The following is a 12,037-nucleotide window of genomic DNA, read 5'->3' as shown; positions in this document are numbered from 1 at the left end:
ACAATTAAATGATAGCATCATGGCTAACAGGTAAAATATATACTGAGTACCTCTTCGGAAAAATGTTTTAAGATGAACCACCATACGATATTATCCAAGAGAAAAGTCAGAAAGTTACTTTTCTTAAGACTGTATGATAAACTAGAATTCAAGATCTTGCAATTGAAAGTGCAGGTTAAAAGAACTCTTTGTAACATGTACCCTGTGAGCAGGAGGCTGGGAATGGCATCAGTGTCGGTAACCGTCTAGTGATTGTGACGGACCTTGTAGAACTTGGAAGGAGCTCTGAAATGAAGGAAGAGAAAACATTAGGCTCAGAAGCCAGTCTCTTAATTCCAACCTAGTTCAGACTTTTATCCCACGTAGACCTAGATTATGACTCCAGAGTCCAGAATAATTCTAACAAACTCACCTCTACTCCTTGTGCCTCAAACATTCCTCTGTTACTCCTGGATTTAGAGCACCTGAACTCTTCTGGCTGCCACCATGAGCTAAGAGTTTAACCTGGCCCTCAAACCCCTGTCTACTCATCTCCCACTATTCTGGGCTCTCTTACCTCCAGAGTCATCTACTCTTCAATGCTCTGTGCCTCTGACACACTGTTCCTCAAGGCCTGCCCTGAGGCCCATGATGGTTTTGGCCTGTATCTGACTTGGATCCTACCATGGAAGGTTTTAAGGTAATCATTCAAATCTTGGCGCTGCTGCTAATGAGCGAGCTGTGTGTCTATTAAAGATGCAACTGGCCTTGAATGTTCTCATGGCTCAACCATACAATATACCACTCTGGTAAAGAAAGATTAGCCTCTAAGTCCTGGTTTTGTCTTTTGCTGTGACCTTGACATTTTTCATTTTATACAATTTCCTTATCTATATAGAGGGATAAATCCTATTTCCCAGGATGTAAATGCGATAATATATGTAAAGTGTTTAGTACACACACACAGTAGGCACACAAGATGGTAGCTATTATCCATCTCTGACAGTAATACTGTGTTACTGATTCCATGAGTATATTTTATGTTCCTCTAAATAATTATTAACCTTATGTAAGTCATAGAAAACTTGTGAAATCCAGGGTTTCCTAGTAGACTCTCAGTTAAGAGTTCACACTCCGTTCAAACTTTGCTGAGGATTAATAGTTGGCACAGTCATCTTCCCAAATGGACAGACTAAACTGGGACCCAAGTTGGTTTCAGAGGTCTAAACTTTTTTTTTGGCTGTGCCGCACAGCTTATGGGATTTTATAACTTTGTTGTTGTTGTTGTTAATTTATTTTATTTTTGGCTGCGTTGGGTCTTTGTTGCGGTATGCGGGCTTCTCTTGCTGTGGAGCACGGGCTCTAGGCGCGCAGGCTTCAGTAGTTGTGGCACGTGGGCTCAGTAGTTGTGGTGCACGGGCTTAGTTGCTTCGCGGCATGTGGGGTCTTCCCAGACCAGGGCTCGAACCCGTGTCCCCTGCAGGCGGATTCTTAACCACTGCACCACCAGGGAAGTCCCAGCTTATGGGATTTTAGTTCCCCAACCAGGGATCGAACCGGGCCCGCAGCACTGAGAGTACAGAGTCCTCACCACTGGACCACCAGGGAATTCCCTAAACTCTTTATATTGACCAAGTAGACGATAAGGACATCCAGAAATGGAAGGCATTTATAGAAGAATTAACTATATCCCTGACAGGTCACCCAGTTTCCTAGGCTATTTCCTAAATCATCAGCTTATCCTCTTTATTCATCTACCAACCAATTGATTCCAGTCTCCCCAGGGACCATGAAAAAGCAAGTCTTTCCTAAGACAAGTTTTTCAGAGATTTGAAGGTGGCATTCATATCCTTCTGAGTCTCCTCAAGATTATGGACCCCAAAGCTTTCAGGTACTTTCCATGTATAAGTCAGACCCCTTGTGAAGAACTTCCTCCTACCTGGCTTGGTCCAAGATGGGAGTCCTCTGCAAGGGAAGACTCCAGCTGAGACACACTGGGTGATGACATGGAATCTACAGATGTGCTGGTGACCAATTCCCCTAAGGCATCCACTTGTCTCCTCAAGCTGTGTAAAGTGCCCTCTGTCTGCCGCTTCCCTTTGCTTAACACTTCTGCCTGCTTGGACATACAGCGTCGAAGCTGGGCCTGAAAGTGTTATGGTAGAACATATTAGAACTAACACTGGGTACCTTCCTCATGTTTAACTTTTTTTTTTTTTTTTTGCGGTACGCGGGCCTCTCACTGTTGTGGCCTCTCCCGTTGCGGAGATGCGCAGGCTCAGCGGCCATGGCTCACGGGCCCAGCCGCTCCGCGGCATGTGGGATCTTCCCGGACCGGGGCACGAACCCGTGTCCCCTGCATTGGCAGGCGGACTCTCAACCACTGCGCCACCAGGAAAGCCCATGTTTAACATTTGATAGGCAAACCTGACTATAATAAAATAGGAATGGCTGCTGAAAATCCTCTTCTTGTCCTTTAAAAAAAAAAAAAAAGGAGGTGCCAGATGGCTACTCTCTGTGTTGTCATTAACTGGGCCTTCAACTCAGCCTGTTCTCTCTGCTGTCATAACACTTAGGATTTCAGCATCCCTGGCCTCCCCATTAAATGACTGCCTCATCTCTCTCTCCTTACTGCCCAGACTTAGAAGATTGGTTTATACTGGATATCTTCAGAGTCTCTCACAATGTATGTAATCCTCAACCCCATACTACGTTCTGGCTTCCCCACCGTACCTCTGAAATGATTCTCTTATTAAAGTCAACAGCAAGCGCTGTCCCATAGAACTTTCTGTGATGACGGGAATGTTCTATATCTGTGCTGCCCACTGTAGTAGCCACTGGTCATGTGTGGCCTTTGAGCACGTGAAATGTGGTAACTGAAGAACTGAATTTTTAACCTGATTTAATTAAAGTGAATTTACATTTAAACAGTCACATGTGGCTGGAGGCTATTTGATGTCAAGGGCCTCCACTCACTTGGTACCGCCCATGGCTCCTTCTCAGCCCTCGCTGTAAGTGGCCGTTCTCCAAAGATGCATTCTGTCCTCTCTTGTTCTATCTAACTCACTCTCATTTTCCAACTCCCACCTAAACTCTTAACCCCCAGATTTTTAGGTCAACAATGACCTATTCTAGACACCTGTTTTCAGCTGCCTATAGAAAGAGATCCTTCTCTGAGCTTCGAACGTGTAATCTATAAAACTGCCGTGAGAGCTGCAACAGAGCAATTCCCCCCACTCTCCTCAATATGCCAAGTATCTTATACTGTATTTTTCTTTTAAAAGGGCAACCTTGAGTCGATCTTCACGGTGACGCAGTTTCTCTCGGAGTGCTTCTCCACGCCAGTGTTCATCCTTTTTCAGAGGGAAAGGGAAACAGAGAGTCTCTAAGCACCACCATCAGTAACCGACCCACCTTTCCCCCCTCTAACCCTCTTCCATCCTCAACTCTGTGTTTGAGCTTATCTAGGGTAGGTGGGAACCAAATTATCTTTTGATGAAGTCCACAGAATAGCAGGATAAACCCTTACCATTATGTGAACATGAGAAAAATTCAGTTTTTCTTCAAAAGGTGATGGTCTGTCACTCACGGGGAATGGAAAGTTCTCTTTCAAGCTTTCCAGCCCTCCTTCTAGGTTTTTGTTCCTTTCCAAAACAGCTTCCAGATCTGCTGGTTGTTCTGGAAGAAACTGGTTAAGATTCTTCAGGCTGGTTCGGATTTCATCTTTCACTTCAGACTTAAGTGTCCTCATTGCTTCACTGATTTCCATTTGTCTTCTTTCCAAATCTTTTTGGTTTTCCATCTAAGGAGTGAGTGAGAGTCAAATAACTACTAGGTAAAGTTTGGGACTTACCTGGAATTGAACTGTTATTGTTAATGATTTAAATTTAATGTTTTAAATACATGTGTCATGTATTTACAGACCTACAAATGTTAATTACTATGATTAGAATGGTAAAAACTTGTGATTTTTCAGCTATTCCAAGTATCTACAAGCTACCAAGTAAACGATTTTACTGACATTTGACTGAAGCAACTTCCATTTAGAAAAGCATGGGTGCCATGTTCCTTGAAGGTGCATTACTCTATAGAAGTCGGTCTCTCTGGAGCTAGACAGAGCTGGATTCCAATCTCGTTTCCAGTAAACATTACCAGTATGACTTAGGGCAAGTTAGCTAACTTCTGAACCTGTCTTACCTCATTTAACATGAAGATAATACCTTGCATCCCGAAATGCAAGAACTAGGTGAGAATTTATACAAAGCACCTTAGTGGTACCCAAATGAGAAAAGGGCCATTTACCTAAACAAGCCGTAAGTGATCTAGATTATAAATGTTAATGCTGGAAGGGGCCTTAGAAAAGATCTGGTCCAACGTTTTCATTTTATGGGTGAAGAATCTGGTGGTTTCGGCAGTCTGGAGGTTTCCTCAGGTTTTACAGTTTGTGTTTAAGACCTGAGACTACCCTATGTGGCTCTCTCCATAATAGAGAGCTTAGTGAAGATATTACAGTCATACCCACTTCTAACTGCCCTTCCAAGTTTGCAGAGGCTGGGGGGGCCTTTAAATAAAAGTTATTTGTGTGTGTGTGTGTGTGTGTCAGGGCTGGGGGTGGGTGGCTATAGGCACAGATGAAACTGAATGGCCACATAGGGTTATCCAAAGGACAAGGTGTAGCAGGGTCAACCGAGTGGCCCCAGCAGCCTGACTAGACTAGAGCTCTGGGGTGGCCCAGCTGCTGCCAATGGCTGAGGGACACCAGGGGGGGTCTAGGGTTAGACTCTCCATCTAGCGTGAACTGCTTTCCCACCCTCAGCTTGGCAACGTTACAGGTTATCAAAGGTTTTCCCGGGGGTCATTTTTTCCTTCCCCAGGGGTTTGGCTCTTATAGACTTGTTTCTGACATAAAATCTAACATTTCAATACAGCGCTTTGGGACATGATAAAATTTTATGCTGAAGAGCTGCTATTTTTCTTTCAAAAACTAACATAAAAAAAAAACTAACATAAAAACCTTGTTGAAGTTAAGGGCATTTTAAAAGTATATTTTGACACTATTGATACTATGTATATAATAGATAACTAATGAGAACCTACTGTATAGCACAGCGAACTCTAATGCACTGTGGTGACCTAAATGGGAAGGAAATCCAAAAAAGAGGGGATATATGTATATGTATGGCTGATTCACTTTGCTGTACAGTAGAAACTAACACAACATTGTAAAGCAACTCTACTCCAATAAAAATTAATTTTAAAAAAGTATATTTTGAACAAATACTTTTTTTCTTGTGGAGGTACATTTCTACATTTCAAAACTAGAAAAACAGATTTGATTAATTAGCTTTTCACGACTTTCCCAAAGAAATACTCCTTTTAAAAGAGCTACTGAAGAAATATAGCTCTGCCTGAGTCCCGTGGGGTGTGGGCGCACCTGCTTCTTGAGCTCTGCGTACTCCTGCTGCATCTGGCTGAGCTCCTTCATCAGGCGCCTGGCCCGCTCGTGGTTGTCCTGGGCCACCTGCTCGATGGTTGCCATTTCCTTCTGCATGCAGCTGTTCTCCTGCTTTTGCTCCTAGCACCAGAGGAGGAGGATGGCTCTGGAGGTGTGCGTTGCTGGCTTACGCACTCACTAGCTCTGTGACTTCATTTCTCGTCTAGGCTTCAGCTATAAAATGGGGATAATCTACCTGCCTTCTTTAGCAGCTGTGGTAGAGCTGGGAGTAAACATGTGGTCGGTCAGTCTGTCAGCCCAGAGTCTGAATCCTAGATCTGCAACATTACCATTGATACTAGGTTACTTTCCCTTGTCTGTAAGATGTTAACTATAGCCACCATCATAGGGTTCCTGGGAGGATTAAAATCTAGACATCTACATACTATCTTTACAATCATGTTGCCCATCACTGGTTGTAAGTGTGTCATCCTTAGGGAAACACACCTGGTTGGAAAGTACCATTCAACAGGGCTACATTAATTCCTCCAAAGGGTGTTAGAAAAATCCATTCCTGTGACAGCCCCCGTTGCTGCCCACTGGCCTCCACCCACCATACGCTGTTTTGAACTCATCTGAGTGTCACCTCCCACAGTTTATCTCCAGGGATAAAACCATGGTAGGTTGAGCTTCCCGGTTTCAGGATAATGATTAATTAAAGCTAACGTTGACCGAAAAGGGCGTGATGAGAAAAACGTGTGAGCACAGACTGCAGCTGGGTAAGAATGTCTTTAGAGGCTTTCCTTCCCCAGCTCCCTCCTCGACCCTGCTGGGGAGGCTGGACCGCTGAGCTCTGCTCAGTGCTGACATTGTCTGTGCACACGACCATCGTTCCAGCCAGCCAGACAGCTCCTCTAGGGCTGAGCCCAGACTCTGGCAAAATCTACCATCAGCTTCAGGAACAAATTACACGTAAATGCACCACAAATCACAGTTGGGTTAGGGACTTGGTTGACAGGTAATTTATTTTCTCTACCTTGAAGAAGTATTTTAGTTAAAAACGTAAAGGCGTCATCTCCTCATAAACTGCCTGGGCAGCGGATACTCACGAGAAGGTTCTTCTCCAGCTGACTCCGCTGGATCTTAAGTGCTTCCTTGAGGCCGGCGACCTGCTTCTCGGCTTGCTTTCTCTCTGTCAGGAACTGGTTCCGCAAGAGGCTGAAGTCCGCCCTCACAGAGTCCGTCTCCTTCTGCAGAGCCAGAAGCTCGCCTGACTTCTCCAGTAACTGCTGTTCCCGTTCTGAAAGCTGTCGTTCTGAAATGAGCATTTTAGGTAGTTTAGCCCGAGGCTCTGGGCTGGCCGTGGGCAGACTCCACAACGACATGCCACCCACTCAGGCACTTTGCTCTGTCACTCAGTCGTCCAGATCTCCCCTGACCCACACCAGAGGCCCAGAAAAAGGCCCAGAGAAGGGTGCCTCTTGATGTAATTTGTTCCCAGAGGCCTGATCCCAAAGTGACAGACAGCAACTGTCTTCCCTTTTGAGTCTTTGAGACCAGAGAGCACCAACCCTGAGGTGCAGGGAACATGGAACAGACTACTGAAATGTTTTTTATAAACCTAATTTTAATAAAGGGGGGCACACAGTATTTCTTCCTTCATGGGAGGCAGCGCAGAGGAAAGAACACAGGATTTGGAATGGCACACATCTTATTTTCTACAGAAGAAACGTATTTCCTGGTGTTTAATGGGAATCGTGTATGCAAACACCTAGTACACAGTGAGTACTCAATAAATAACGCTTATGCACAACAGTGATACTTAACACAGATTTTTCTAATCACCCTCTGTAAAGCAACACGCCGCCCAGATTTCACTTCTCACACCTCTGGCATGGTCAGACTCGGCATATTTGTTAGGTTTCAGTTTCCTAATGAAATGGTTGGGTCTGGATGCATCAAGAGTTCCCAGGGAAAAAAGGAATAATAACCCTTTCAGGTCCCAAGTCCACTGAGTTCACTCAAGGTAGAACAACATTTTCTGAGCATTATTAAAACCTAAAGCCTAAGAAAAAGAAAACTCATTTATTGATGTGAGAACGATCATTTACCCTGGATTCCCATGTCAACTTCATTTATGTATGGCTCGAGAGAGTAAACAAACCCAAAGGCCAACATCTGTATCTTGGTACCATTCGCTATGTCAAATTTAGACAGAAGTAGAATTGTTAATATTGTGGGTTTTTTACTAGATTGAGATGAAATGGATCATTGTTCCAAAGCTCAGAAGTAATGTCCTTTACAGAAAGCCTCTAGAGCACCTTTTGGCACTTCTCTGCCTTAATGTTCCACTCCCTTGAGACAGCACTCTCGAACAAAGCAATACAGTAAAAGTAAAAAGACCTGACAGTCTTGGAACCAAATCCTATCTCCATAAAGACAAATTCCCTCTGTCCCTCTGAGCCTGTTTCCTCTTCTCTCACAGGGCTGGGAGGATCAAATGAGGGACCATTCTTCCCACTGTGCTTGTCCTGTGCCTCCCGTCTGGGCTATAGCTGGGGCCTGGGACTCCTTCACACATTTTACTCGACAATCAGCAGATTTCCCCGCCCTCAGTGCAATGTTCCAGAATACATACGGGTTTGGGAGAGCGTCTTCTCCAGGGTCTCACCCCACCTTTCCTCTTCCTGCAGAGTCCTGATGCGCTCTTCAGCCACCAACACCTTGGTCAGCACCTGCTCCAGTCTGCTTTGCTGGTCTGCTATCTCCTTTTCCAGCTGGTGCCGCTGCTCCTTCAGTGTCACTCTACTGGCTTCTAATTTTTCTTCTTCACTTTCTCTCTCTTTCTGGAGTCTCTGAAACATCTTAATAGAGAACAACCTTAGTTAGTCATAAAATAACAAATACCCAGTGCCCTGAGGGAATCTTCATGGACACTAGATAGATTCCAGTTCAACAGAAAGTAGAAAACAGCCCATGGGGACAGAGAGTGAGTTCTCTTTACAAAGGTGATCAAGTAGGGACTGGAAAACTGTTTGGCCAGCATGTGAGGAGGGGATTCAAGCAGGAACTGGCACGTGGCCTTCAAGATTCCTTACCGGGCCTGTTCTATGGGCTTAATGGCCCGTAATATTAATACCAAGGGAGTTAAAGAGTTGGTGTAAACTCCCCTCTGGTCACACAGGGCAGGTAAGGGAAGCTACTCCCAAGGGGGATACTTCTCAGCAGCTTTGTGCCAGGGGAAAAAAGCTCACACAAGTGATAAAATGTTTCCTCTTATATAACGTCATAGATGTGCGGTACCATTTCCTGTTGGGCTAGTTTGGCCTTGTTTTCTTCAACTTCATTCTGAAACACCTGCAGTTGTTGTTGTTTTGTTTCCTCTTCTTTTCGGCAGACTTCCAACTTCTTTACTTGTTCTCTGATGTCCTCCTGGAGCCTGGTCTGCTCACTGAGCAGTACATCCTGACGCTTGGTGGTGTGGAGCAGGTCCTTCAGGTGAAAGAACAAATTGAAACTACGGACAAAGCCACCTTCATTACAGGTGGCTAGTGTCACAGCTACATCTATCTACTAAGTCTGACAAAATTAAAGCGTAAAAGTTCCATATCCTTTATTATTTCAACAAACATACAAAGGTACCTGGAACTCAACTTAATCACTGGCTTCCCTCTTTTTAGTACCTAGGATGACAGAGATGTCAGAACCTCAGCAAGAGACTCAGTTCCTCCGAGCTTTAGCTGCCTTGTCACTGAGATGGGAGTAAACAACACCCACCTCACAGGATTGCTAAGATTAAGAAAAGCTGTGAATAAGGCTTAACTCTGAAAATGAACCTAAAGTCATGGTTTTGTTACTATTTGAAATATTTATACAGGTTAAAAAACTCAGACAACAGGACTTCCCTGGTGGTGCAGTGGTTAAGAATCCGCCTGCCAATGCAGGGGACACGGGTTTGAGCCCTGGTCCGGGAAGATCCCACATGCCGTGGAGCGACTAAGCCCCTGCGCCACAACTACTAAGCCTGTGCTCTAGAGCCTGCAAGCCACAACTACTGAGCCCACACAACACAACTACTGAAGCCCGAGCGTGCCTAGAGCCCATGTTCCACAACAAGAGAAGCCACCACAATGAGAAGCCCACGCACCGCAGCGAAGAGTAGCCCCCGCTCGCCACAACTAGAGAAAGCCCACGCGCAGCAACAAAGACCCAACACAGCCAAAAAACAAACCTCAGACAACAATAAATACTTCTTTCTTCAAGGAACCCAAATTAAGCACTTTAGAAAAAGTTACCATATTTCTAACAACACAGAAAATATTCCTACGAACCTGTATAAGACTTCTTAAAAAAAATAGAATAATTTAAGTTTTTTTTTTTTTTTTTTTGCGGTACGCGGGCCTCTCACTGTTGTGGCCTCTCCTGTTGCGGAGCACAGGCTCTGGACGTGCAGGCCCAGTGGCCATGGCTCACGGGCCTAGCCGCTCCGTGGCATGTGGGATCTTCCCGGACCAGGGCACAAACCCGTGTTCCCTGCATCAGCAGGTGGACTCTCAACCACTGTGCCACCAGGGAAGCCCTAATTTCAGTTTTATATATCTTAGAAACACAGAATCTTAAAGGTAGAAGGAGGAGAATTTAGATGTCTAATCTAACCTGTAATTTACAGAGTGGAAACTGAGGCCCAAAACTTGCTTGAGTTTCTCTGAAATTCAAATTTTGGCAATACTCTCACAGGACAACACTGAATTACCTCAAGAAGATGATCAGAAGTACAAGGGTAAAAAGAATCTGCTCTAGGGGCTTCCCTGGTGGCGCAGTGGTTGAGAATCTGCCTGCCAATGCAGGGGACAAGGGTTCGAGCCCTGCTCTGGGAAGATCCCACACGCCGCGGAGCAACTAAGCCTGTGTGCTGCAACTACTGAGCCTGCGCTGTAGAGCCCACGAGCCACAACTACTGAGCCCGTGTGCCACAACTACTGAAGCCCGTGCGCCTAGAGCCCATGCTCCGCAACAAGGGAAGCCACCACAATGAGAAGCCCGTGCACCACAATGAAGAGCAGCCCCTGCTCACCGCAACTAGAGAAAGCCCGTGCTCAGCAACAAAGATCCAGTGCAGCCAAATAAATAAATAATTAAAAAAAAAAAAAAAGAATCTGCTCTATTCAACACCTGACAAGACGAAGGCCCAGATTTGGCCATGATTCTGCAGCTCAACGAGTGATCAAATCTAAGCCCAGCCTTTGCAGGCCTCATCTGTGCCATGGGTAAGAGATGATCCATCTGGTCCCTGAAGCCCCCAGAGTGGCTGCTGAGGGACTGTTGGGCTCTTTTAGCCATGACCTTACTCATTAGCTTCGAGTAAAACGTTGTTTGAATAAAGAATTCTAGGGATAAAATAAACTGGAAAATCACTGCTCTGCATCAAAATTTTTGTATATCTTATACTTGTGTTTGATAAATGGTTCTAAGGGACCTGCTCATGTGAAAAGGAACCAGCCTACTTGATTTGTTATTTCAACCAATTATCTGCATGCCTTCAGGACACTACTAGAAGATTACCTTTGTGAGGCTTACCTGTTTTGCTAGGTTCAAGTGGTCTTGGACATCAGCTAGTTCCTCCTGTAATGAGTTTACTGCTTCCCGTTTCTCTACAGAAATAACATTTACATAAAATAAGAAATACTTATGTATACATGTTCCAGATTCCTATCAGTCCACTCAGAGAAGTAGAGTAGAAGTGAATTTATACTTTCTTCTGTTAAATGTATGACTATGCCACCCTATCTTATTAAAGGCCAAAAGAGAGGTACATGATGCGCAATCCAGATCTGGACTTGGAGCCCACGTTTTTAAAGACTTGCATGTTCAAAAAAAAAAAAAAAAGACATGTTACATGTTCAAAACCTCACGATGAAAATTTACACATAATAATACCTCATGTTGATGAGGTGCATGGTTTAAAAACAGGTATCTTCCACATTGCTGATAAAAATATAAATTTGGTACAACCTTTCAGGAAGACAGTTTGGGAATAAATTTTATATCTGTACTGGTTTTGTCACTTACTAGCTGTGTAAGCTTGAGCAAGTCACTTCTCGCTTAGGCAAGTCGCAAGGAAACTAGGCTTAAGTTGCTTTATCTGTAAATGGGTGAAATAATAGTTTCTACCTCATAAAAATGTTATAAGGATTAAGTGATAAAATGTATATGAAACACCTGCATCATGTCCAGGACACAGTAAGTGCTCAACAGTATACTGCTGGCTAGGATTACTTAGTAACTTATAAATAAACAATCATGAGGCTTTATAAAGAGTTGGTAATTAAGATGTTATTTGCATCTTTGTTTTTAAATCTACACACACACACACACACACACACACACACACACACACACGCCCCAAGGAAAAATCTGGAGGGATATTTACTAAATTGATAATAGAAATTATCTCTGAGGAGTGAGGTGAATAGTAATTTTTATTTTGTCATTTTGCTATGTTTTTAAATTGTTCTCTAAAGAATATGAATTAGTTTTTTTAAAAAATAGCTTTACTGAGATGTAATTCTCATACCATGCATTTTCCACCCATTTAAAGTATACAATTTCATGGCTTTCCGTAAG

The 12,037-nt window shown here is 44.0% G+C and overlaps 1 protein-coding gene across 13 annotated transcripts in view; it reads right to left on the bottom strand.

Annotated features, from left to right (window-relative positions):
• The window catches only part of CNTRL (centriolin), an 88,745-nt gene that overhangs the window by 4,445 nt on the left and 72,263 nt on the right, over nucleotides 1-12,037 (bottom strand). For 7 of the 13 annotated variants that reach the window (XM_073806508.1, XM_073806510.1, XM_019946466.3 and 4 more), the window contains 9 exons: nucleotides 10,991-11,064; nucleotides 8,717-8,905; nucleotides 8,052-8,277; nucleotides 6,523-6,728; nucleotides 5,414-5,554; nucleotides 3,509-3,781; nucleotides 3,270-3,332; nucleotides 1,919-2,125; nucleotides 202-285 (listed from right to left, as the gene is read on the bottom strand). In XM_073806508.1, the coding sequence (XP_073662609.1) occupies nucleotides 229-285; nucleotides 1,919-2,125; nucleotides 3,270-3,332; nucleotides 3,509-3,781; nucleotides 5,414-5,554; nucleotides 6,523-6,728; nucleotides 8,052-8,277; nucleotides 8,717-8,905; nucleotides 10,991-11,064 (1,436 nt within the window). In that variant the 3' untranslated portion in view covers nucleotides 202-228. The other 6 variants (XM_073806513.1, XM_073806514.1, XM_073806512.1 and 3 more) reach the window with 5 other exon arrangements.

Source organism: Tursiops truncatus, chromosome 6 (assembly GCF_011762595.2).
Source record: "Tursiops truncatus isolate mTurTru1 chromosome 6, mTurTru1.mat.Y, whole genome shotgun sequence".
NCBI classification, from domain to species: domain Eukaryota; kingdom Metazoa; phylum Chordata; class Mammalia; order Artiodactyla; family Delphinidae; genus Tursiops; species Tursiops truncatus.
The sequence above is the reverse complement of the archived record's forward strand: the minus strand, read 5'-3'. Positions and strand labels throughout refer to the sequence as shown.